Source organism: Mesocricetus auratus, unplaced genomic scaffold (genome assembly GCF_017639785.1).
Source record: "Mesocricetus auratus isolate SY011 unplaced genomic scaffold, BCM_Maur_2.0 Super-Scaffold_100026, whole genome shotgun sequence".
Taxonomy (NCBI): Eukaryota; Metazoa; Chordata; class Mammalia; order Rodentia; family Cricetidae; genus Mesocricetus; species Mesocricetus auratus.
This window is the reverse complement of record NW_024429207.1, coordinates 8,095,917-8,122,173: the sequence shown is the minus strand read 5'-3', so window position 1 is coordinate 8,122,173 and position 26,257 is coordinate 8,095,917. Positions and strand designations below refer to the sequence as shown.

At 42.2% G+C, this 26,257-nt stretch overlaps 2 protein-coding genes across 6 annotated transcripts in view; one reads left to right on the top strand and one right to left on the bottom strand.

The window, feature by feature from the left end:
- Positions 1-924, bottom strand: part of Snx25 (sorting nexin 25) — a 96,647-nt gene extending 95,723 nt beyond the window's left edge. Inside the window, exon 1 of one of the 3 annotated variants that reach the window (XM_013110849.3) lies at positions 523-924. In XM_013110849.3, the coding sequence (XP_012966303.2) occupies positions 523-897 (375 nt within the window). In that variant the 5' untranslated portion in view covers positions 898-924. The remainder of the gene's footprint in view (positions 1-522) is intronic. The other 2 variants (XM_005066667.4, XM_021225203.2) reach the window with 2 other exon arrangements.
- The window catches only part of Cfap97 (cilia and flagella associated protein 97), a 34,727-nt gene continuing 9,022 nt past the window's right edge, over positions 553-26,257 (top strand). Inside the window, exons 1-3 of one of the 3 annotated variants that reach the window (XM_040731940.1) lie at positions 553-654; positions 14,668-15,767; positions 21,583-21,851. In XM_040731940.1, the coding sequence (XP_040587874.1) occupies positions 14,684-15,767; positions 21,583-21,851 (1,353 nt within the window). In that variant the 5' untranslated portion in view covers positions 553-654; positions 14,668-14,683. Of the gene's footprint in view, positions 655-9,914; positions 10,539-14,667; positions 15,768-21,582; positions 21,852-26,257 lie in introns of those variants that run through there. The other 2 variants (XM_013110863.3, XM_013110864.3) reach the window with 2 other exon arrangements.

Below are 26,257 nucleotides of genomic sequence, written 5' to 3'. Positions count from 1 at the left end.
GTAGTACCCCTCCTCCCCGCCCCGACTTCAAATCAGACATCATCCTAAACTGCATTACTTCTTAACCAACATGGTGGAAGACAGGACACTGTAGGTACAAGTACACCGGGCCTAAGAGCGAGCTACCCTGGGGGACCCGGTGACCTAACCAAGTTTTCTCTTCCGGAAACCGCCATAAAGTTATCTCCCACCCACCACGGATCGAAGACCCAAACACGACCACCAGTGCCCAGTGCCACGCCTCACACGCGTCCTACGGGTGCTGTGCTCGCGATTTTTCTCCAACCCTCACCAAGTGCACCTCAACATCGGAGACCCTTCCACCGAGTGCTCCGAGTTGTGGCGGAGGATTTGCGGGGAGAGAATGAGTAACTACAGTGCCTAAAACCGCGCGCGTGGCGAAGCTCGCACCGCCCAGCCTTCCGCGGGCTTCAGCTGCGGGAGGGCCACCCCGAGGGGCCCCCCGCGGTCTGCGCGCGCGCCAGGCCGCGGGCACGCGACGGAGCCGAGACCGGTACTCACCCGCAGCGGACAGCGGACGGCCGCGGCCAGGCGGCTCCAGGAAGAGACGAAGTCCGGCGGCCGGGCGCGCGGGCTCCAGTAGACGAGCGCGATCAGAGTCCCCAGCAGCCAGGCTGCCGCGGCGCCGCTCAGGTACAGACTGAGACGCAGCAGTAAGGCGCCCGGCCCGGCCCCCGCCGCCGGTCCCCAACCCGGGACCAGGCAGCACAGCGCCAGCGCGGCCACGGCAGCCACGGCCGCGGGTCCCCGCCAGCCCCCGCCCGGGCCGTCGGCCGCCCGCCGCCCGTCCGCGGAGCCCGGAGCAGCACGGCCGGCGTGTGCGGCGGGCGTGGGGCCGCGGCGGACGCCGCTGCTGTCGGTGGCATCGCGGTGCATGCTGCTTCCTGGGCCGCTGGCGACAGGCTCATCTCCCGGCCCGCTGCCCCCCGGCGCCGCCCCGGGCCGTGGCCTGTGCGCGGCGCCCCGCCGCCTCGCCGCTCCCGCCGCCGCCGCTCGCGAGGCGAGGGCAGCCCGCGTTCATGCCCTCGCCGGCGGCCCTGCGCGGGAACCGCTCCAACAGACACCGCCGCGCCCCCTTCCCCCTCGGTGCCGCCGCCCCGCGCCGGGCCCCGAAGCTGCCCGCCGACCGGGCGCGCCCAGGTAGCGGGACCGTGAGGGAACTGGAGCCCCACGGGCTGGAGACGCGCGGGGGCGGGGGCGGGAGCTGCGGCTGAGTGACAGTGGGGCGGGGCCGCCCCGCCCACCCGGGGGCGGGGGCGGTGGAGAGGGGCGCGACCAATCGCAGCGGACCCCGCTATTTTCCCGCGCCCCGCCCCCGCCCCCGGGGACGGCGTCTGTTCGTGGAAAATTTTGCTGCAGGTGTCAGAAGTATGAGTACTTCTCGGCTCAGGTGCTCCCTTAATTTTCCCCCTCCGCTCCTCGCCTTGCCTACAGCCCCGCGCCAGGCGTCTGCCTTCTTCTCTCGTTCCCTTCCTGATCCTTCCTGTTAGTAGTTCCTTACCACCTCCGCTTTCCGACCCTGCTGCCCAAGGGTAGGGAACAAGCCAAAACTGAAAGTCAGTAAAGCCTTGTGGTTCTTCCTTACTTATGGGAAGGCTCCCAGAGTGTCCGCGTGGTGCCAGAGAGTGTACACAGCTGCCATAATCATTTTGGCTCCGATTCTGTGTTTTTTGTTGCCAACAACTACTCGGTACAAAAGTTGTTACCCACGCAAAAGAAACTGGTTCAAATAATTTGGAGAGTACATGTTTCCCTCTTCCGTTTTGGTCGCAGCCGGTAGTATACAGATGATGTTTGCTGAGAAGATAAACGTCCAAATGCTGCTCAACACTGTGACAGAGCTGCCAACACCGATAAAGCAACACTGTCTTAGAGGGCTGACAGAAATAAAGGATTTCTGAAGAGACTGGGAGGAGAGAAGAAATATACAAGGCCAATAAAGAATTTAAAAAAAGGAAGTTTGAGAAAGAGTGAACCTAGAAACTCCCCCATAACAATGAAAGGAAGAATTCCAAAGTCTTTAACTTGCACTATTTTGTTTTGAGACAGGATTTCTCAGGGTAACATTGACTGTCCTAGAACTCACTATGTAGACCAGGCTGACCTCGAATTCGTAGAGATCCACTTGCCTCCGCTTTCCCGGTGCTGGAATTAAAGATGTGAGGCCTAAACATGCACTGTTTTGGAATAAAACAGTGATTTTATTATATTTTATTTAGATTGCTCTCTGAGAAGCAGATAAGTAAAATAAAAATTAAATGTAGTGGCAGATATTGAGGCTACACTATTTAGGGTTTTTTTCTGCAACTAGCATTTTGCCATTTCATCAAAAAAGTCAGGATACTCATGAAGTAAAACACTTACTTAAAACAAAGGGTTTCAGACAAGGTTATTATTCAAAACAGAAGACTCAGGTCGCTTCCAAGTTTTCATAATACATTTTCCCAGAGGCTTATAAATTTCAAGTAGGAGATGAAATCAGAGACTTAAAAATAATCCCTAACATTTCATTCTAATAGATGACTATATAAGTGAGCAATTTTCTGTAACTATTTAAAAGTAAGTATGGTTTCGTGTTTGTAAACCTTTTTAAAAGGATTTTTGGATTTTATTTATGTGAGTGTTTGGCTTGCATGTGTGTTTGTGCACCGTGTGCATGCCGTGCTCACAGCAAGAAGAGAACATCGGTGCCCTGGACCTGGAGGGTAGGAACAGCTCTGGGCCACCGTGTAGGTGCTGGGGACTGAGCCTGGCCCCTCTTTAAGATCACTAAGTGCTCTTACACTGAACTCTCTCCAGGCCCAAGCTTTTTGCTTTTCAATATTAACTGATGTTCATGGGACATTTCATTACAGGCTAAGAAAATGTAGGGAGATGAGTGTCTCATGCCAAATGTGACAACAGTGAAAAGCACTAGGCATGCCATCACTACCCCCAACAGATACTGTTGAGCCTAATGACACATGGGGAAATTGAGGCACCAGAGACAATTAACTTGATAGCATAGTACACATGAGAGCTAGAATTTGGTGTCACTCCACACTTCAGTTTGTACACTAACCCTCTGTACCACAGCAGTTCTGAAGAACTCAATGATTTTATCATCTCACGTTACAAAGCAGCAAAAACTGGATTTAATAAATCCATGTGTCTAAGACTAGTTAGTGCTCCATACTTTAGAATGTCTAGTTCCATTGCTTTGTGGGAACAGCAGCACCGTTGTAAAGGGAAAACTGGACCTACATTTCCTACACATCAAGACCACAGTCCTGCAGAAAGTACATGGTTCCCAAGAGTAATGCAGGACTGGAGATGGGTAAACCCACAGTCAGAAAACTGCCTCAAAGCACACTCTTCCTGCTGGCCAGCACTGATGCTTCATACTTCCTCCATAAGTAGAGTTAAGCCTCTACTCTGTGCGTGGTTGGAGGATCACTGAGGAAAGACTAGAAAGGACCGAAGGGAATAGCTGACATTGGAAGGCACTGAGGAAAAAGGCACCAAATCAGATTCTAAATTAGAGTTGAAATGTCCCTCCCCCCAGTCACTGTTGAATCCTCACAGTTCTTTCGAAACCGTTTGCTATATACTTTATGTATACAAGTGTCAGCCTAGTATAGGTATGTGCACTGTGTTTGTGCCCACAGAGGCCAGAGACCAGAGTAGAGCATCAGGTCCTCTGGAATTTGAGCCACCTAATGTAGGTGCTGGGCACCAAACCTGGGTCCTCTGGAAAAGTAGCAAGTGCTCTGAACTGCTGAGCCACCTCTCCAGTCCTAAGTCCCACCAGCTTTCAGGGTTTAAAGAGCAAATTAAGAAGTAATGTCTTATCTATATTTTTATTGCTAGTGCATTCTGACAGGTTATAATCGAATGCACCATGAGGCTTCATCATCTTGAAGAAATATAAGATGGTAATGGCTTCTGACTGACAACCCAAGAGTAAATGAAGATAGGAGGAACTAACCATTTTGAAATGCCAGACAAAGCAGGTGTATACCATTGATCTTTGTCTAAGAATGGATTAGTAATGTTTATAGAACGATTTTCCTCTAAATTGTAGTGAGTGGGGTTTCATGTTAGCAAGTAAAAATGTTCATGTTGAAAACTTATTCAGAGTCAGAAAGTGAGAGATTTTGGAACAGTCAGCCCTAAGTGGGATGTCTCCATCAAATCCCTCCCATCAGAGCTAAGGAAACCCTGTGGAAGAAGAGGCAGAAAGAATATAAGAGCAGAGGGAATGGAGGGCACCAAGAAAACAAGGCCCTCTAGACCAACATGAGCAACGTCACAGGAACTCACAGAGACTGGGCAGCACACACAGGCCTGCACAGCCGCATCAGGTTCCGTATCAGGGAGCCATAAATGTTATGGCTTCCAGCTTAGTGTTTTTAAAACACAGCTGAGTGACTGAGCGAGTGAGGCTTTGATTCTTGTGCCTTCTCTTGGACTCTTTTCTTTCTGTTTGTCTTGTCCAACTTGCTGTGATTATTTTTTATTTTGTTGTAAGTTAGTATTATCTCTTCTAAAGAGAGACAGAGAGGGAATGGATTTGGATGGGACAGGAGGTGGGAAGGACTGGGAACTGAGAGCAGAGGTAAGGATAACCGTAATTGGGATGCATTATGTGAGAAAAGAATCTATTTGAAATAAAGGGGAAGAAAAGAAAACTTAACCAAAGTCATTCATCTTTAAAAAGAAACAGATTTTAAATTACTGAAAGCTAGATCACCTTATATCAGGACAAATAATTATCAAGGTATAGCACAAAACTGGACACATTTTCTATTGACTTGAAATCCAGAGACAGTGGTGTCAATTGTCTTTGCATTATGAACTAACTCCAAATAAGTCACCTATTTACTCAGTTCTGTAGGTCAGATGTGTGGGTTGATATCAGCTGCACTCTGCTCTTCCAGGCTGGATCTTTAGTGGAAAGGCAGCCGACTAACACACACCCTAGGAGACTATGTGTTCTTACCCTCCAAGAGGTTCGCTTGGGCTTCTTCATATGACAGTGTCAAGGATGCAAATCTAAAGGATTTCTTAAAGCTGTTGCTGTGTTATACTTGTCCCCATTGATGCCCTCAGGAGAAAACAGGGAGCAGTGTGCATGAAGGGGTTGTTTAATATTTACATTTGTGTGTATATGTGTGTGGGGGAGTACCCTAAGTTGCTAGAGACATTGGACCCATGGTGCTAGAGACATAGGCCATTGTAAACAATCAGATTGTGTTCTGGGAACTAAATTCAGGTCTCTGGAAGAGTGACAAATTCTCTTAACTACTGAGCCATCCCACCACCATCATCCCTACCCCTGCATGACAGGTAAATAGAACTCATTTGTTTAGCCACAATTTGACAGAATACATTAATCAGTCTTTGGTGAATCATCAGGCTAGTGATTTGTTACTAAAGATATATCAAAGTTCCCATTTATGGCCCTAGGGATCTATAATCCTTATAATCTGGTCCCTTCCATTGAGTGGGGACAGCATCAGAGGGCACAGAGAACTGGTATTTATGCTTGCTTGTTGTGAAGTTGATAATGTAGGTCCTAGCCCTATAATTTAATTTTTACTAATACACTAATATTTTCAAGTTACAAAACCTAAAAAATCCAGGCATGGTGGCACACACCTTTAATCCCAGCACTCAGGAGGCAGAGGCAGAGGCAGGAAGACCAATGAGTTTGAGGCCAGGGAGGTCCAGGACATACAGGGCTACACAGAGAAACCCTGTCTCACAAAATCATGACAAAAACAAACAAAAGTAAACTCAACTGGACTTTGATATCCAGTATGTGATTGGCAAGTTGTAAATTAAGACTATTAGTTATCTTTTTTTTAATTTTCAAGACAGTGTTCCTCTGTGTAACAACCCTGGCAGTCCTGGATGGAACTCGTTCTATTGACCAAGCTGACCTCGAACTCACAGAGATCTGCCTGCCTCTGTCTCTGCCTCCTGAACGCTGGGATTAAAAGTTGTTCACAACAGCCCAGCTGACTACTTGATACCTTATAATCCCCAAATGCATAGGGGTTAGTTAAGCTTTTTGAATCCTCTAGGTGCTACTTCACTGTATTTGTTGAGGGTAGAGAAAAATTGATCCCTAGGGTCTGAATGTTTCAAGTTTCCCTCCACATTCCTATGTTGAAGCCTAATGACCAGTGATTGGCTATTAGAAGGTGTGAGTACAGGAAATAATTATGTCATTTATACAGCCTGTATGGATGATGTTATCACCTATTAAAAGGGGGACAGAGGCTGTAGAGATGGCTAATCAGTTGAGAGTTCTGGTGTTCTTCCAGAGGTTCAGAGTTGATTCCCAGTATCCCTAGGTTGGCTGCTCTTCCAGAGGACCAGGCTGAGATTTCCAGCACCCACATGGCAGCTCATAGCCATCTGTAACTACAGTCCCAGGGCAGCCGACACATTCTTTTGGCTTCCTTAGGCATGGCACCCAGGCAAAATACCCATACACATAAAATATAAAGGTTAAAAAATGTTGTAAGGGGGCTACGACCCAGGTGTGGTGGGGGCAAGCCTGTAATCCTAGAATTAGAGGAGGATCAGGAGTTCAAGGTCATTCTCAGCTACACCATGAGTTTGAAGACAGCCTGAGCTCCACGAAACATTAAGAAGACAAGACAGCTGCCTTGACTCTTACACCAAGTGAGGGGAAACAAAGAAGGAGCCATCTCTGAACTACAAGTCAAGACTTCATTGCAGCCCGTATCTGCTGGCACCGTGGCCTCTGACTTTCCTTCCTCCAAAACAGAGAGAGGAGCTACTCACTCTACAGAATTTGTTACAACAGCCAGAAGGACAAACACTACTGATGAACCAAGACTTAAAAATTTTAGTCTCGGAGAGAATCAGAAGCCAGATGTTTTTTATTGTAAAATACACAAAGCAGAGAATTCACCATAGCCACCTTCACACCATGTAGTAGTAAATACATTCATACTGTACAACTATCACTACTAGCTGGGCGTTGGTGGCGCACGCCTTTAATCCCAGCACTTGGGAGGCAGAGGCAGGCGGATCTCTGTGAGTTCGAGGCCAGCCTGGTCTACAAAGTGAGTTCCAGGACAGGCTCCAAAACTACAGAGAAACCCTGTCTCAAAAAACCAAAAAACAAAACAACTATCACTACTATCCATATCCAGAAATTTTTCTATCAGAAGCCTGTAGGGAAACTCTGCCATCAACTTCCTTCTGTCCCACAATCCCTTCGCACTTACTGTTTTGTTCTCATGGATTTGACTATTCTAAGCCTCATAGAAATGGAATCGTGTATTTGTCTTTTCTGGCTGGCTTATTACATTTAGCACAGTATCTTTAAACTTCATGTCGTAGCATGTATTGGGATTCTGTTCTTTTTGTGGTTGAACTCAGGTTGTTTCTATATTTTGAATGTTGCGAATAATAATGTTATGAATCTGAATGTATAAATATCTTAGATGTTGCTTTGAATTCTTTTGGGCATATATCCTGAAATGAAATTGCTAGATCATATAGTTCTATTTAGTATTGTCAAGAAAATATTATAGAATCTCCAGTCCTGCTGATTTGCATATCCATTGGGTAAAAGGTTTCCAATTTCATTGAGTCTTTGCCATCTTGTTGTCTATTTTAGTTTTTGCTAGAGGTTTTTTGTTTTGTTTTTAAATTTTATTATGTATAGTGTTCTGCCTGTGTGCCAGAAGAGGGCACCAGATCTCATTGTACATGGTCAACAGCTACCATGCAGTTGCTGGGAATTGAACTCAGGTCCTCCGGAAGGGCAACCAGTGCTCTTAACCACTGAGGCACCTCTCCAGCCCCCTCAAGAGGTATTTGAACTGTGCCAGTAGGGCCAAAGTGTGTCCTGTGGTTTTGTTCTGTATATTTGCTGTGTGGGTACAGGTGTGTCATAGTGAAGTTGCAGAGGTTAGACAGCAACTTTGAGGAGCCACTTCTTTCCTTCCAGGATGCAATCTGGGAATCAAATTCAGGCTGTCAGGTTTGCTTTGGAAATATTTTTTACCAGTTGGATGTCTCCCTGGCCCTGGACGTTGCATTGTGTTCAAGGATGTACTTCTGATCTTCTGGAAAGCATGTTTACCCACCAGACATGGCAATCTCATAAGACTTCACTGATTTTGACATGCATTTCTTTAAGGCATAGTGTCTTAGTTACTTTTTTATTGCTGTGACAAGACACCATGACCAAGGCAACTTATGAAAAAGCATCTTATCAGGTTTCTAGTTTCAGGGGTATTAGAGTCCATGATGGCAGAGCAGAGGCACAACTGGAGCAGCTGAGAACTCCCTCCTTGATCCAAAAGGCAGAGAGGCACGCTGGGAAACAGTACAAGTCTTCTTTCTGAGACCTCAAAGCTCACCCCTAGTGTCACAGCTCCAACAAGGCCACACCTCCTAATCCTTCCCAAACAGTTCCACCAACTGGGGACTAAGTGTTCCAACGTATGAGACTATGGAGGTCATTCTCATTCAAACCAGCACACTTAGAGAAGTTGCCATGTTTCCCTGTGCTGTTGGCTATTTGTATCTCCTCTGGAGAAATGTCTACTCAAATACTTCATATCTACCCTGGAAATCAGTGCCAAAGTATTTTCACTAAGTAAAATTGAGTGAAATCCCCTCTCTTAGCCAACAAAATGAAAAAAAAAAGTTTCTCTTTGTTAGTAATCAGGACCAAGAAAACATAAAATGCATTCTTCACAGTAAGAGTTCTTTCTTGATTGTGCCAGCTGTGATTGTGATGGTACACACACATTTGATTAGAAACACCTAGGGAATTAGTGAAGCTCACCCTCTGGGTGTGTCTGTGAGGGCGTTTCCAGAGACATCAAGTGGGCTCTGATCTCATCAATGGAGTGATCCTTGATGGATTCATAATATACTAGCATTATTAGCAGGCAGTGAAAGAGAGGAGGCGGGGCTTAGGTGGAGGGAGGTCACTACAGGTGTCTCTTGAGTTATACCTTGCCCTGGCCAATTCCTGTGGGGCAGTCTCCAGCCTCACGTTTACATAAACTGCTCTACAGTGCCATGGAGGACTGAACCCTCTCAAAATGTGAGTTGAGCACATCATTCTTCATTGTGTTAGGTATTTTGTCACAGCTCTGACAAAACAATGCAGTGGCAGTCCTAGGATATAAGGCTAATTCTGTGCTTGCTTTCATTGCATTCTCATAGAAGTGCTGAGAGCTGTAACAAGCTACCACAGTTAGAGGTAGAAAACAACTCCGATTTCTTTGGATTAGGGTTGTGGAGGTCAGAAGTCTAAAATCAAGGCAGACTTGAGTTCTTTCGAGGTAGAATCCATTTCTTCCCTCTTTGGCTTTTCAGAGCTGAATGCAATTCCTTGGCTCACTGACTCTTCCCCTGTTGTGTCACAGCTCCTACAGCTAACTGACTTGGAAGTCTGCTTCTCCCTGGTAGGGACACTAGCGATTACACAACGGGCTCCAGGATAATGTAAATTTAATTCCATCAGCTAAATTTCCCGTGCCGCATAAAGTAACGTATTTGTGTACTCTGGTGATGAGAGGATGGAGTTTGGGAGTTCCCTACCATGTGTTCAGGGATTCAACAAGAAATTAAGGCACTCAATAGTCTGTAAAGATTTTTAGATTGCTTAACGTGCACCTCCATCATCTCAGTAGAAGGGCCTTCCTTCACAGGTTACCTGTTGCTGGTGCGCATTAACTTTGGTTGAACTATACCTCACGATATAGCCCTGGGTGACCTGGAAGTCACTAGTGGACCAGGCTGGCCTTTAACTCAGAGCTCTCTCTCTGACTGCTCCTGAGATTGAAGGCATGCGCCACCGCGACTGGTTTGTGTGAACAGAGCTTTGCTGAAATAAAATACCACAAAGACACAGTCGCCCTCTATTTTTATTATTGTCGTCTTGTTACAGAAGCCCAAGATTACAGCGATTTTTTGTAGGAAATCATCCCGGATGCCTAGACCTACCGCTGCGTCGTGGGTATGCGAGCAGATGATGCCGTGGGCAGCAAGGAGGCATTGGTGTACTCCTTTCCACATGCCTCCCAGTCCTCGCGAGTCCCCGCCGGGAAGCTGTCACTTCTGCTGCGCGGGCCTGACGTCTGTGACCAGGTCTCCAAGAGCTAGCGATGCCAGGAGCACGGACGAGACCCTCTTCCGCCGAGCCTGGGCTCCGCAACCGCCCCGCCTTTCCCCTTCCGCTCACTCGGTTCCCGGAAGCTCCTTCCGCCTCTCACGCATGCGCAGGTCCGGCCTTGCCTCGCGCTCAGAGGAGGAAGACAGGTGGGGGCGTGGCTGCGCGTGCTCAGAGCAAGCGAGGACCGGAACGCCCTGCGCGGCGCGAGAGTCCTTAGCGGTCGTAATTCCCAGGTGAGGGGCTCTCGGGCTTCCGTATCCGGTCGGTTCGCAGCGGGCGGGCCACCCTCCCTCCATCCCTCCTCAGCGTTCGGGGTCCGTTTCCTCGGCTCGGAGCCCGAAGGAGGCGAGCACCCGGGGTGGGTACCACTGAACCTCCGCGGGAGGTCGCAGGCTGTCCTCAGCACCGGGGTCCGCCACCTCGGCCTCGCCCAGCCCCTCGGGCGGCGCGATAACCGCTACAAAAACGGCGGGCGGGCGGGCGGGGCCACCACCCCTCCCCCGTGGAAACCGTAGCCCAGCCCGCAGGATGCGGGAGGTGGCGTGGAGGCGGGGTGCGAGCCCACTTCAGATGTGGCCACTGCTGCCCATCTCCGGGTGCTTGAACCCGAACCCACAGGCTTTTGACTTCTACGTCCCAGAGTCTGGAGAGGGTGCTTACGCTTACTGGGGTCGTGGACGAAGCCTAAAATTCCTGAAAAACGGATGTACAGTTTGGGCCAAGATTTCTGTATGCCCAGTTTGGGGCCCTGTTACGTGTATCGATAGATAATGGCTATCACAAATGGAGAAAATGGCATTTTTAATTCCAGGTCATGTACGTATTCTTTCTGGTGTATTGTGAAAGCACTTTTATTCGTCTTACTAGTTCTGCATGAGCCAAACATCAGTGGCCGAGTAGCTTGCAGGTAGCTTTGACAGAAGCCTGTCTGGACCCACCAGACGGTCATTAAGGTCCGACCAACTGTCGTTGAGTTTCATCCTTTTCCGGTGTGTTGTAAGATAACCTATAAAACCGTTAGATTTTCTTTCCTATTCCCCAGTGCGAATTGAATTGCAGCATCTTTGATGTCAGCTTTAACGAAATAACTGCCAGTGAGTGAGCTTGTCAGATAAGTTTTCCTGGAGATGAAGTTGAATCAGCTGCATAGGTTCTTGCAGCCACAAACCCCCAACCCCCGGCAGAAATTCTGAGTGTAAACACCTCGGAAATTTCGTATGAACGAGGACGTGGGCCACCTCGTGAGGAGAAGAGAAAATCAGCAAGTAAAGTAAGCTGAAAACATGATGGTTTGATTCGGTTTGCATAGGAAACAAAGTGCAAGAACCTGGACTGAGTCTTAAGTCTCCAGTCCCCTTTGCGACTAAACAGCCTTTAAATGTTTACCTAATTTTTGTAGATGTTTTTTAGACTCTGGGGGTGTAAAGGCGAACAAGACAGAGAAACCCTGTCTTGAAAAACAAACAAAAGATTCAGTGGAATCTCTCCTAGAAAGTCAATTTTTGTCTCCTCTTAACTTTTTATTTCTATATAAACTGTGTCAGTTCTATAAACTTAGCAAGTAAATTACATAAATATTTAGAAGCTTGTGTCAAGTCTGTTGAGTCTCACGGTTGTAATGTGAAAGCCACCTGAGGCAGTACATAAACCCCTGGATTGAGCGGTCTTCCAGTAAAACTGTCAGCATAAACATCACAAGCCAGGGTTGGTCCTGATAGTAGTTTGCTGGCCTATGACCTAAATATTTTAATGAAATAATTTTACTTCATGCAGTTTTTATCTTACAAGTTAAGTCTGTGATTACTCACATTTCTACCCTTTATGTTCATTTGTTTTTGTTTTTTAGAGACAGGGTTTCTCTGTATTGTTTTGGAGGTTGTCCTGGAACTCACTCTGTAGACCAGACAGGTCTCCAAATCACAGAGATCCACCTGCCTCTGCCTCCCGAGTGCTGGGATTAAAAGATTTTTATCTTTATAAATGTCTGCAAATGAAATTGTGGTTCAGAGTTTATGGCTCTTTCATGTCTCTGAAAACAAATGTCAAATGTCTTTTTTAAAACATTTCAGGTGTTAGAGAGATGGCTCAGTAATTAACAGCCAGAACTGCTCTCGCAGAAGCCCCGCCTTGGGTTCCCAGTACCCACTGTGGTGCCTCTCATAGCAACCTGTAACTCTAGCTCTAGGGGACCTGATAAACTCTACAGGACTACACAGGTACATGCACACACATGCACACGCACGCACATTGTAAATGTTTGTATCACTGGTGCTGATGTCCCTATTCCCTATACAAAGATTCTAGTAAACAGCTCAGTACTTCAGCTCATAGACATCTAGTAAAAAAGACATGAAATCTCTAATTTGAACTTAAATATCTCATTGAAATTTATTTAAAATATTTGCAAGGACTTCACCTGACTTCTACTGCAAGAACTTCCTATTCATAAAGTTAGTTTACAGCAACAATAGGTATTTCTGAACTGATAAGTTTAAATCTGTTTGTGAATGGAAGCGTGCCCGTTCCTTTGCCCTAGATTCCATGCTTCCTTTGTTAAAGTTACCCTTATAAAAATTTACCCTCTTTTAGGAGTACAAGATACTAGTGTTGCAGAGTCCTGATGAAAGAGATATTCAGAAAAGATAACATATCTTTAAAAAGTATATCATCTACACTTGCTGTTAATTGTTTTGATAAGGAATGAAAGGGATTCATGCTTTTATCTTTTAAAAAAATTAAGTGTTTTATAAATGATTTAAGAGAATAGACTTTAATAGCTATACAGATAAATGTGATAGCTAAAAACTACTCTAGATATGTGAGGGGTTACTATCTTATTTGTTTGCTAGGGATTAAGATCTCTGCCTCAAAATTACACTCCCAGTCCCCCTCTGACAATTTAAATTTTTAGTTTGTAAAGAAGGGATTAATCTATGCTAACATCTTGAATTTTGCCGGGTGTTGGTGGTATACTCCTTTAATCCCAGCACTCGGGAGGCAGAGGCAGGCTGATCTCTGTGAATTGGAGACCAGCCTGTTCTATGGAGCAGAACAACAGAAGTAAAGAAATACTTTCTAAAGGCTATAGCTTTAACGTAATGTTTTCAGTTTAGTTCTAATTTGGTTGGGGTAGTAAGATATTTTACCTAAGTTTTAAAATCACTGTTTATGTGCATAAGCCCATATGTCAAGTAATTTATGTAACAAAACAGTGTCCTTACTCCATACCAGAAATAACTATTTACAAATTTAATTCATTTCTTCTAATGTTGAATTTCATGTTTCTAAATGAAGTGCTGTTGATTTTAGACAAATGGCTACCAACTGTAAAATGTCTCATACCAGACCCCCTTTAATGTGGTGAGTCATGTATACTCGTCTGCAGTAATATTTCCTGTGTTGTGTCATGGCTTGTGATTAACTGTTAAATTTATTTGGAAGCTACCCATACGGCCTGTTTATGTATCTTGGGGTTTCTGTTGCTCAATGAGAGAGGCTGTGGGGTAATTTAATAGCAGTCACTGTTCTCTGAGTGCTTCATCTTCAGTGTGCAGTAGCAGAACAGAATAGGATGGATACTCAGTAAGCAGGACGGTGCGGAAGCTCACTGTTATACTGCATTATCGACACCAGAATAATTGGCGCTTGAAGTGCCTTAGCTGATGCCGTGAAGTTTTCATATCAATTGTGACTATTAATTGTGATTACTAGTTTGATGTGATTAAGACACACCCAGGAGAGAGTGACAGCACACCTGAGTGTATCTGTGAGGAGATTTCCGGGGACAGTTAAGTCAGTAGGACTTTAACCTAATGGTGGATTCATTGGGTTGGTGGTGGAATTTGAAGAATGGAGCCCAGTGAGAGAGTAAGTAGATGACCGACTGGGAGCATCCTGTATCTTTGCTCTGCTTCTTGGCTGCCTTGGAGGATCAAATCATAAATTGTTCCTTGCATTATTTTCTTGTGGTGTTTTGTCATAGTTAACAAAACAAATGACTAAAAGCCTGTCTTTTCCTCATTTAAACTTAATAGTACTATACAGAAATATTTCCTTTGGGTTAAGGTACTGCTGTTTGTGATATGCCTTCCCTGATGAGCTCTTGTCTTCTTGTGAGCTCTAGAACTGTTGATATAACTTGACACCCCTAGAACTCTATAATGATGACTTCACACACTCCTTTAATTTTTAATAGTTCTCTTTTTCTCTATTTGGGGGCAGGGCAGTGAGACAGGGTTTCTCTATGTAACAGCCCTGGCTATCCTGGAACTTGATATGTAGACCAGGGTGGCCTTGAACTCATAGGGATCTGCCTGCCTCTGCCTCCCAAGTACTGGGATTAAAGACGTGCACTACCACTGCCCAGCCCATACTTCTCTTTTTGTACTACTAACATTTCTCATTTGGGGAAAATAAAAATGAAACATACTTAGAAATTACTCCAGTCTGATGGTTGAACTTTTCTCTTGAACTTTTCTTCGTTTCAGGTATACTTTTGACATCATGGATCGATTTGGAGATATATCAGAAGGTGAAGTTGACCATTCTTTCTTTGACAGTGATTTTGAAGATGCAAAGAAATGTGACAGTAATTTAGTTCTTGACAAGCAAAATGATGACTTTAAGGAAAGAATAGATAATGACACCAAAAATGTAAACTTGAAACTTGAAATACAAAATGATGACCTTAAAGAGAGAGTAGATAATGACGCAGAAGATGTGAACTTACAACTTGGAATACAAACAAAGGAAAATTACCTCACTCAGAAAGGAAATGAAAGAAAAGCTAAAGTTTCCTCCAAGGAATACCATGTAGAAAATGATCCTACACAAACAAGTTCCTCATTGTCGACCACATCTTCAAGATCAAAAAAATCGTGTGATGCTACAAAAGGGCATAAATTACACCTGCCTACTCCAAATGGAATTCCTAAAATTGTAAAAGGTGAGGATGATTACTACACAGACGGAGAGGAGAGCAGCGATGATGGAAAAAAATGTCATGTGAGAGCCAAGTCAGCTAAGCCCTCTAATAACTTAAAAAAAAACATAAATAAAAAGTATTCCTCCTCTTCTGTGTCTTCCTCATCTTCAAGATCAAGTTCAGACTGCTCAGATACAGGGTCTGATACCCATAAATCTGATTCATGCTCATCATCAAGGAAACCTATTTCTGGTGCAGCCCTCTCATCACCGAAACAAAAGTGTAAATCAGGAAGGAAATCAGCATGTGTACAGCCTTCCAGCACTAAACAAAAAACTGCTAACTGTAATGAGGAATTAGAAGATACTGTAACAGATGTAACTCCTTTGTCAACTCCAGACATCAGCCCTGCCCAATCATTTGAATTGGGCCCATCACATGATCAGAAAGTAAAAGTTAAAAGGCAAGAAAATGTGAGCCGGAATGTGTATGAGGGTGTGGAGCCTTTAAAAAATGATTCAAGGCCTCTGAAATCAGCCAAAAAGAAAGAAAAGCATGTGCAGAATTTTGCTCCAAAGTCATCAGTGTTAGATGCAAATCTAGACCATAGATCTAAGCAAAAAGTCTTACATGACACCATGGACCTTAATCATCTGTTGAAAGGTAATTTTTGAAATTCTGTATATTAAATCTGAAGATTAATAACTAAAATATATGCTATAAATATAAATATGCATGGATTTTTCTGGTCAATGTCTGAGATGATTGACATTTTAATAACTTGCCAGATATAGTCCATTATACCACAAAAGACTTTGAATATCATTTGAATTGTCAGATAATTGCAAAGATGATCAATTCGGCTAGAAATCTCAGACTAGTTTTCAAACTCTAAAGTGCTTACTTACCACTATTGTGAGGCAGTTGTGTCTTTATTTTTGGGCTGCCAGTAAGGATCTGCATTAGTTTTCACCACTCACCTTCAGACATGACAATGTCCAGAGAAACAATTCCTCTAGCTCTTGGAGTACAAGAACCTTTTAAAGAAGTATCTCCTAATAATGTGCACTCAGTTCTCTTTCTGCATATTGACGTAGTTGCACTCTTCATTCCCGAACCAGTCCTTGAACAGAGAGAGATACCCGAAACTAGTCACCCTCTTGCTGGAGTTAGGACTGGGAGCTGGAAGGCCCAGGATCTATTATGGAGGAAGGTGAAAATAGGTGCAGATTGGGCAATTAGGTTTGCTCACTGCAATTTTAGGGTGCTCCTCGAATTTTAGGGTGCATATAGATCTCATTCAAATACATGTTCTGGTATGGTAAAAGTAGAACCCAGGGAGCTAAACTTTTAACCCTTCCCATTGCAGTGTTTCCTTCATGTGTACTGAGAATTAATTTTTTTAAAGCAAGGCTAATGATTTTAGAGAGACTTATGAGGACAAAGCTATTGTAACTAATAAAAGTAGCCTTGACTTGCTTTATACGCTGTCTGTCTGCTACGTGTAATCAGTGGAATCTTCGAGATGACAATACAGCACACAGTGCAGAAGCAGCCATGAGAAACCACCTGTCTTCTGTTGAACTAGGCATTTAAACATGGACAGAGGCGTTAGACTCTTCCACACACATTTTTATAAAAAAAAATTAAATTCTGTTTACGTACTTAGTGTGCGTGTGTGTGCGCGTGTGTGTATAGGAGCACAGATGTGCCAGAGCATGCGTGCATAGGTTGGAGGAAAATTTGTGGGAGTCAAAGTCATGGAAACAGAATTGTCATTTCCAGGCTCTGGGAAAAGGACAGAGACTGATGAGGGTTGCTTTATTTGATTGGTTGGCCTTTTTACGATTTAGTTTTAATTTTCCAACATACAGCATTATGGAGAATGAATTGTACTATCCTTGAATATTACATCTAAAAATAGGATGGTAAATTTAGGATTTTGTCTATTTTGCTACAGTAAAAAAGGAAAAACACTAGTTCTTTTGATACTTTGTTATGCTAGCTGTAGGTACTCATTAAATACCAGTTATACTGGAAGAGGATAAATCAGCAAAATCCAACCAAAAAGGTATTTGATAGTATTAAGAAGAACAAAAATAGAAGCTTGAAAAGATGTAATGTCAGATAAGTTTCCTCTAAAAGGAGAAAATAAATGTATCAACCCTATTAGTATGAAAATAGATTTCAAGTTGTGAAAAGTGCTAAAGGGGACAAAGAGTTTTATATTAATACATAAGCCAAGTACACTGAAATATATACTATGTACATGTATATGAAATCATACTACAATATGAGCATAAACTCATATTGACATATATATATACACACACATAGATATACATCTATATGTAATATTAGAAAATTATAATGAAAGCAAAACAGAACTGGACAGTAAATTGATAAAGATCAAGCTACCAAGGAGTATTAAAAATCAGACTAAATAACCAGAAAGATTTTTTTTGAAGTGTTAACTGTGCACGTGGGGCTGCACTTGATTAACAGGTACTGGCTCTGGGATACACCTGCTGTTTTTTTTTTTTTTAAAGAAACGTATAAAATAAGCAGTAAATACTGCTACAGGACTAGTTACCCCAACACTTGTAGACTAGAAAGACTCCAAAGTAGGAGTGAGCCGGTGCCTTGGGACAGAATTGCTGAGTGCTTGTCTACCCACATGTCAGGTACCGGGACCTGGACCAAACAGAGGTTGGGACTGCTAACCAGAGAGCCCACTCAGTCTCTGTGCAGCTTAGTCTTCTCACAAAGGCCTAGCTTCTTCAAGGATGGTGGCTTCAGGGTTTCAGGAAATAAGACAGCCATCTCAGCCATTTGTGACTTGCTTCTAGTCACGTAGCATCCTTTTGTGCTTGTTTGGTTTCTTTTCGATATGGACTCAATATGAGACTTAACTGGTCTAAAACTTGCTATATAAAATCCAGGCACAAGCATTCCTACAAGCAAAGAGCATGCACCGTGTGTGTGTGTGTGTGTGTGTGTGTGTGTGTGTGTGTGTGTGTGTGTGTGTGTGTGTGTGTGTAGAGCTCCTAGCCTTGAAAGTCACATACTGGGCCCAGGTCTCATATCAAGGAGCTCACGCCTATAACTATACCCCCAGGAGCTATTACACCTCTATTGGACCTTATGGGCACCTCTAGGGACTATTACTCCTCTATGGACTTTTTGGGCACCTCCAGGGGCTGTTACTCCTCTATTGGACCTTATGGGCACTTCTAGGGACTGTTACACTTCTATTGGGCCTTATGGGCACCTCCAGGGGCTATTACACCTCTGCTGAACCTTATGGATACCTGCATGCATATGCCAAACACATAGACACACATAGACATAAAGTTAATCTTGGGAGCTAGAGAGATGACTCAGTGGCTAAGAGCACTGACTGCTCTTCACTTGCATGTGGGTTTGATTCCTAGCATATATATGGCAGTTCACAGCCATCTGTGACTCTAATTCCAAGGAATCTACACTCTCTACTGGCCTCCCAGGGTACCAGTCATGAATATAGTACACAGGCATACACACAGACGTAACACCCATACACATAATATAAAATTTAAACTAAAATGAAAGTAAACTAAAATGAATCTTTAAAATTTTATATCTAAAATAAATTAAAACTTAAGTCATACACCATTTTGACACTATTCTGTTGGTCAGAACTGTTAGAAGCCTACAAAAATTCAATGAAAGGGAACACAAGAATGCCACAAAATTCCTCATCTAACAGGTTTTTAATTATGAAGACAAATAACAAATCTTGTAGGACTGGAGAGATGCCTCAGCAAATAAGAGCACTAGCTGCTTTTCCAGAGGTCCTAAGTTCAATTTCCACATGTGGCTCACAATCATCTGTCATGGGGTCTGACTCATATACATAAAATATGTCTTTTTTTAAAAGAAATCTTGTAAATTTAGATCTTATGACTTATTAATGTTGGCTTTTAAAAAGAAATCTTTTTAAGAAAATCAGCCTTATAAAATAACTGTAGTGGGTTTTTCTATAGAGATCATGACTGTCTACAGAACAGATTTTTATTTTGTTATTTTGAGATGGGTTTATGTATCCCAGAATAGCCTGAAACTCACTATGGAGCTGAGAGAGGCCTTGAACTTCTGATTCTTCTGCCTCTACCTCCCAGTGCTAGAATCAGATTGCACTACACGTGTGTACCGCCATTGCCACCCAGTTCTGTGAGACGCTAATATCAGACCCCAAGCTTTGCTAGCTAGCACTCACCTCCAGCCCACCGGAAGGATTTTTAAAAGAACTGACACTGGAGGAGTGGAGACAACGTCTTAAGTGTTCTCTGTTTCCGGTACAATGAAAGTAAAGCCCACACTCGTGGGTTAACTGATGCCAGAGGGGCTCCTTATGGTTATGGGTTGAGGATGGGAAGAGTTTATGTGGCATTGCTTCTCAAAACAGTATTCTAAATATATGTTAAGACAGTTGCATGCAATATAACTATATCTATGCTCCTTAAAGTTTAATGTTAAAACATTTTAAATGATTTTGAGACAATTGGATAATGTATTTGATACCAGTTTACAGAGCTACTTTTTTAAAATGTCATAGTAATACCGGCTATCAGTAAATAAATACTCTGTTTTGCTTTGCTGTTTTCAATGAAGGAAAGCTTAAATACTGCCCTTCAGAGGCTGTTGTTTGATTGTTTAATAAGCTAAACTTTTTTTTTTACTGTTGCCTTTTTTCTTTTAAAAAGGTGTCATTAGGAAATGTAGCTTAATTTCCTTCAAGAATGAGATTTTAAAGAATTTCATACATAGCTAAATTAATTTAACATAGTGTATGAGAAGCTTTCAAAACATGTGCTCATTCAAGTGTTGTCATTTACTTGGTGTGTTTTTCAACTACCACATTACCTAATTATCGACCAGTAATTCCTTGATTTTTCTTGAGGAAGCTATTGTTTATCTGTTTTGTTTGTTCCTATAATGTTGAGTAGTCTTTGTTGTAGTCTTTGTTATAAATTAAGAAGTAAAATTACTGCTTTTGTCTTTCGCCCAATTGATTGGATTAACTAACTGTAAAACGGGAGTTGAAAGTACGGCTTCCTTTACGGCACTGTATCTAATAGGATAAGATGCTGAACTAGACATGTAAAAAGGAATAGCGTGTAGTCAAGAAGCAACAAACATTACTTTAAAAACAGTATCCTAAGGACTGTGGAGATGACTAGTAGTCGTTGTTGGGCACTTGCTGCACAAGGCTGGTAACATGAGTTTAGTCCCTGGAATGTGCTTATATAAAGGTGGAAGGAGAGAGCCGAGTCCACGGGCTGTCTCTCGTCTCCAAACACACTGGGGTACACCCTGACAAATAGGGATCATGCGCACACAGAATAGTACAGGTTTATAATGTTACAGATATCATAAAGCCAAACCAAAACTGCATTTGTTAACCTGATAAAATAGATTACTACCTTAGAATGTGCTGAAGTAGAAACATTCACCAAGCTCAGCGGTTTTGGAAACTTTTCACAAGTGGATAGTAATAGTCATGCTTACTGAAAATTTTCGTAATAATTTTCTAAGCATGTTGTTAAAATTCTTTTCAGGCAGAGGACATAGCTCAGTAGTATGCTCACCTAGAATGGACAAGACCCTGGTTTCAATTCCCACCACCTCCAAAAATCATTTGGTAATCATAGTGTGCAACTTTTTTCTTGGCTAGGAAATATCTTTTATATAATGTGTTCATTTTGGCTTATGCTTAATACAAAATAGAATGTTTGGCATTTGCAGCAGAAGTACTTTAATAATATTAAATCCATGGCTTTCATGGTGTAATACTTTCAGATTAAGTTGTTACTTCTAGACTGGTCTGAATTTATTTTTGCCAATGCTTCCCTCAGTCATTGCCAGGAACATCTGCTGTTACTGGTGAATTATGCCCTCTCCTTAACAAAAGGGTGTACCTAAAGTATTGCGTCAGTGTCTTCAACCCAGAGGTTCCCAAAGTCCCTAGCTACTAACACTAACACTGCTGTAGGAAAACAAAACAGAGAAAGCAAGAATAGTTTCTGGCATGGTGGTGCACACCTTTAATCCCAGCTCTCGGGAGGCAGAAGCAGGCGGATCTCTGAGTTCGAGACCAGCCTGGTCTACAAGAGCGAGTTCCAGGACAGCCTCCAAAACCACAGAGAAACCCTGTCTCGGAAAACAAACAAACAAAAAAAGTAGTTTCTGTGAATTAGCTGCCTAAGAACTAGTATCACATACATACCTTAATAATTCTGGTATAAATCCCTGTTTGCCCAAAGGGTCCAGGGAACATAAAACTCTTAGCTACATCCAGGTTTTTTTATCCTATACAAATAAGTTATTAGCTCATTTCATACCTTTTATTAATTTAGTTTATATTATTAAGAATTAAAGTATGTACCATCATAGCTACTTTGTTTAGCTACTTTCACTTTTTTGTTTACTTCTGTAGCTTTTCTGCAATTAGATAAAAAGGGACCACAAAAGCATCACTTTGATCAGCCTTCAGTAATGCCTAGGAAAAACTACTCTTTCACAAGAGAAGAGGTGAGACAGATTGATCGGGAAAATCAGAGGCTTTTGAAAGAGCTGGCAAGACAGGCTGAAAAACCAGGGAACAAAAGTGGGATTCCTGGAAGATCGATTGGCCATCCCCCCAAGTTATATCATAGTGCTCTCAACAGACAGAGGGAGCAGCAGAGAATTGAAAGAGAAAATTTGGTAAGTAACACATCATTTAGTCATTTAAAAAATTGCATTTGTACCGACTTGTAAGTACAACATACAGAAAATCCAAGTATAGCCAACTTTTCAAATTTAGTTACATAAATGCAGGTATAGATAACATGTGGCATAAACTATGGTAATTTGTGAGTCTAGAAATTAACTGTGTCTTTTTCTTAGCTGGCAAAGTGTATATTAAGGGGTCATTAAAAGAAAATACTGCGGGAAGCAGAGGCAGGCAAATTTCTATGAGCTTGAAGACAGCCTGGTTTACAAAGTGAGTTCCAAGACAGCCAGAGCTACACAGAGAAACCCTGTCTCAAAAACAACAGAAGAAAAGAAAATATTGGAAGTTTCATAGGTTCCTAATTAGATTAGTTAAATCACTGCATAGTGTCAGGAAATGGTACCCAGGAATCAGATGCACAGATTCTTCTGTGATGTATCTAGTCACTAGCTAACTCTGCTTTACCCCATAATACCCTGGAAATTCTGTATGGGTTATTTTTAAAAGATAACAAATTTGGTACTCAGCTTGAAATGAGTGCAGCATTCATAGTTATGAAATATATGGTTACTTTGATATTTTAAAGAAAATATACATGCATACATAAGACTTGAAAATTTAAACTATTATAGCATATCATTTTCCTCACTAAATTCAGCTTATAGTAATTGATATATGTTGAACTTACTGAACACTAGGACTTGGTCTAAATATCCTCCACATATTAGCTTATTGAATCTTGACAACTTAAAAACTGTTGTAAACATGAATAAACTAAAACCTAACAGGATTGAATAATTACCCAAAAGGAATACCTGAGCCAAAGTCTTAACTCTAGGTAGTCTCTTAAGTAAATAGAAATTATAAACTAAAATTAGACCTCTGTAAGTTTGTAAGTTCAAACTAAAATGAGTGTAAAAGCTGTTAAAGGCCGGGCGGTGGTGGCGTACGCCTTTAATCCCAGCACTCGGGAGGCAGAGGCAGGCGGATCTCTGTGAGTTCGAGGCCGGGCTGGACCGATAGCCTCCAAAACAATACAGAGAAACCCTGTCTCGTAAAAAGAAAAAAAAAAAGCTGTTAAAGGTAAGGCAGTTCTAAAATTGACCCGCATGCTTCAGCACCAGTGTGCTTCTGTTTAAACCTGTATGAACTTGACCTGGTAACGGATTCCAAGATAGTCTTAAACACTGGAAGAGAGTTATCCCATACATAGCAATGAGTTTTGTGTGTGATGGTGCACAGTAGCTCTCTGCACATCATGTAAACGGTATTTGATTCATGTTTTGTGAAATGAGGAATTACTAATGTCATAGAAATTAGTGTTTATTTTTGTTTTCATGTGTCCATTTGTCTCTGAAGCCTGTTTTAATTGACATTTATATGCTTTTGCAAATGTTAGGTCATTTTGTCCTCTATTGTATGAGATGGCATGGCATGAGAGAGGATGAGATACTGAGTAGGACACAGGGAACTGCTTCAGCTCAAATAGCAGGTAGCAGGCACTAGATTCAGGGTTAGGTCATCTGACTTGGGTTATTTTATAAAAGCAGCTTTAATTTAAATATAGTTTGTATACCATATCTACTTTAAGGGTACAGTTCATTGAATTTTACTGTCTTGTTTGTACTATAACATTTCTCTATTCCCATTTCCCTCTAGGTCTTGAATCATTATCTGTCTTTATGAATTGGGCAGTATTTCTCTTTTTGTAGCTAGCTTATTTTACTTAATGCGTTTTCAAAATTTATTCATATTATAGCATGTATCAAAAGTTTAAAAGGTTACAGATGATCGTGAGGTGGTGTGAGGGTACTGAGGATCAAGCCCAGGTCCTCTGCAAGAGCACCTTCTAAAACTGAGTAATATTCAGTTGTAAAGTGTAACGTTCTGATTATCCCATTTGCTGATGGATACTTTAGTTTCTGTCTTGACTGTATAGGATCACTGGTAAAAGTGTCTATTCAAGTCTTTGCTCTCATTTCTTTTAAGCGTTTATAAAATTGCTGAGTTATGTGCTAGTAATTCTGTGTTTAGTTTCTTGTTTTGTGTTGATTTTAAGATAGGGTTTCACTGTATAACCCAAGCTGACCTTAAACTCTCCATCGTTTGGCTGCCTCCTTTCCTAGTGCAGACAATCAGTATAGGTGTGCTTTTTAAAGATCCTGGACTTAAAGTTGTAACATCTCGATCCATTCGTGTCTGAATATGCATCATATTTATATGAATATGCATAGATGAAGACTGTCAGCAGCTTCTATTAATAGCTTTCATTATTCTTCCAGGAATGAAATTTTAATAGCAATGGGAACTGCCAATATTTTATCCTTATTTGCTCCATATACATTATAATTTACATATGTAAACAATATGTTCTCATTGGTAATAACTTACTACACATCAGAACAGTTGTGAATTCTTTTAAATAATGTTTTGCTTAACTGACTATATGATGATGTTTTATTTAATTTTGTTTGCTCATTTGTTGGTTCTGGAGGTCAAATCCAGGGCTTGCATTTGCTGTCACTGAACTGTCAGAGCTACAGCACCAGCCCATAGAATACTGCCATTCAGCAGGTAATCAGCATCAGTGATGAGGCATTTTTACTTTTCTATTTGATAAGTTTGAAACTTGTGTGTTTTATACATAAAGCACACACACACATCTCAGGATTAGCTACACTCAAGAATGTATACCACATCTGGCTAATAGCTTTTTTTTTTTTTTTTTTTTTTTTTACAAGACAGGGTTTCTCTGTATTGTTTTGGAGGCTGTTGGTCCAGCCCGGCCTCGAACTCACAGAGATCCGCCTGCCTCTGCTTCCCAAGTGCTGGGATTAAAGGCGTGCGCCACCACCGCCCGGCTGGCTAATAGCTTTGAACATTGCTGCTCTGAAATTGAAAACTAGTTGATACAGAGTGAAACCAAGGAACTTAAACAGAAAAACATAGTAATTTATTATGTTACTGTGAAGAAAGTTAATTTTCCCGGCTGAACTCTTCATTTCATGCCTTCTCATAACTTTTATACTTCTTTTGTATTTAGTCCTAATAATGAAACATTTTTCTTAAAATACTTTGTGTTTGTTTCATTGTCCTTGATGTACATTTTAATCGGAGAGTGTTTTATATTGACTAATGCTTGTTTCGCAGTACTGAGGATTGACCTAACCCTTGTACATCTGGAAGTGCATTGCTCCGGACTGAGCCCTGTCCCCAGTTCAGTACTCCTAAAATAGTGCCTTGCTGTCGAAATGCAGCCTTTCCTTTAAAGATACTTCTTGTAACCCACAATAGTAAAAATTCGCACTTTCTCCAGACTCACATTTTTGTGCTTTGTATAGTTTTCATGTTTCTTAACTGGTTGCTTCTATTATTTGTTTTTAATGTTTATTTTATAACCAAACCCTTAGTTATTTTTCTGTTTATACACACAACACACACACACACACACACACACACACGTAAGGGCAGAGGATAACTTGAGTCATTTCTTTCCTTCTTCCATGTAGGTTCCTGGGATCAAACTTAGGACATCAGGCTTTTGTGGCAAGTGCCATCTCACCTGTTCCCAAACCCTTATGTAATAGAGCCATATTGGCTTTAATTTTTCTCCAATATGAGCTAATACACATTTTAATCTGTTTGCTGGCTGACTGTAATGTAAGCTCATGCACATGCATGTATATACACACAAACACACACACCCCATGTGTGCATCAATAGTTAGTTCTTTGGCCAGTATATACACAAACAAGGTCTACTGATTCATAGAATATATTATTTCTATCTCCTTATTTGTCCTGTCACTGATGCCAGAGTAAAATCTGGTGGTTAATAGGCATGATTATTAAAGCATTTATGTTCCGATATTCATATTAACTTGTTGACACTTCAGAAGCTGAAGTGGTCTCTAATCAAGACCATAAGGTGCTGTGCAAGGAAGGTGTGAAGACTATAACATGGAGTCCTAAGGTTCAAAGCAGATTGTTAATATACCCTACTAAATTTCAAGGTTCTTAATATCTTTGTCAATGGGCAGATCTAGCATCCTCTCATTGAATATTGTATCCAGACAAATATCAAGAGGGTGTAGAAGGTACTAAGTATTGATGCTTGTTCAGTCCCAACAACAATAAGGAAAGGGGGAGGGACACAGAGAATATGCATGTGAATAATAAAATGCAGTTTCGTTCAGCAGGGTGTACTTTCTTCATATTCACTCAGTTACATCAAGACGATTCCTAAAACAATGACCAAGTTTTTAAGATAAGAATTTTGAAATGCCCTTGTTAAAGGATGGATGGATGGATGGATGGATGGATGGATGGATGGATGGATGGACCGACAGGCGGGCGGGTGGGTGGGTGGGTAGATGGGTAGATTGACGGACAGGTGA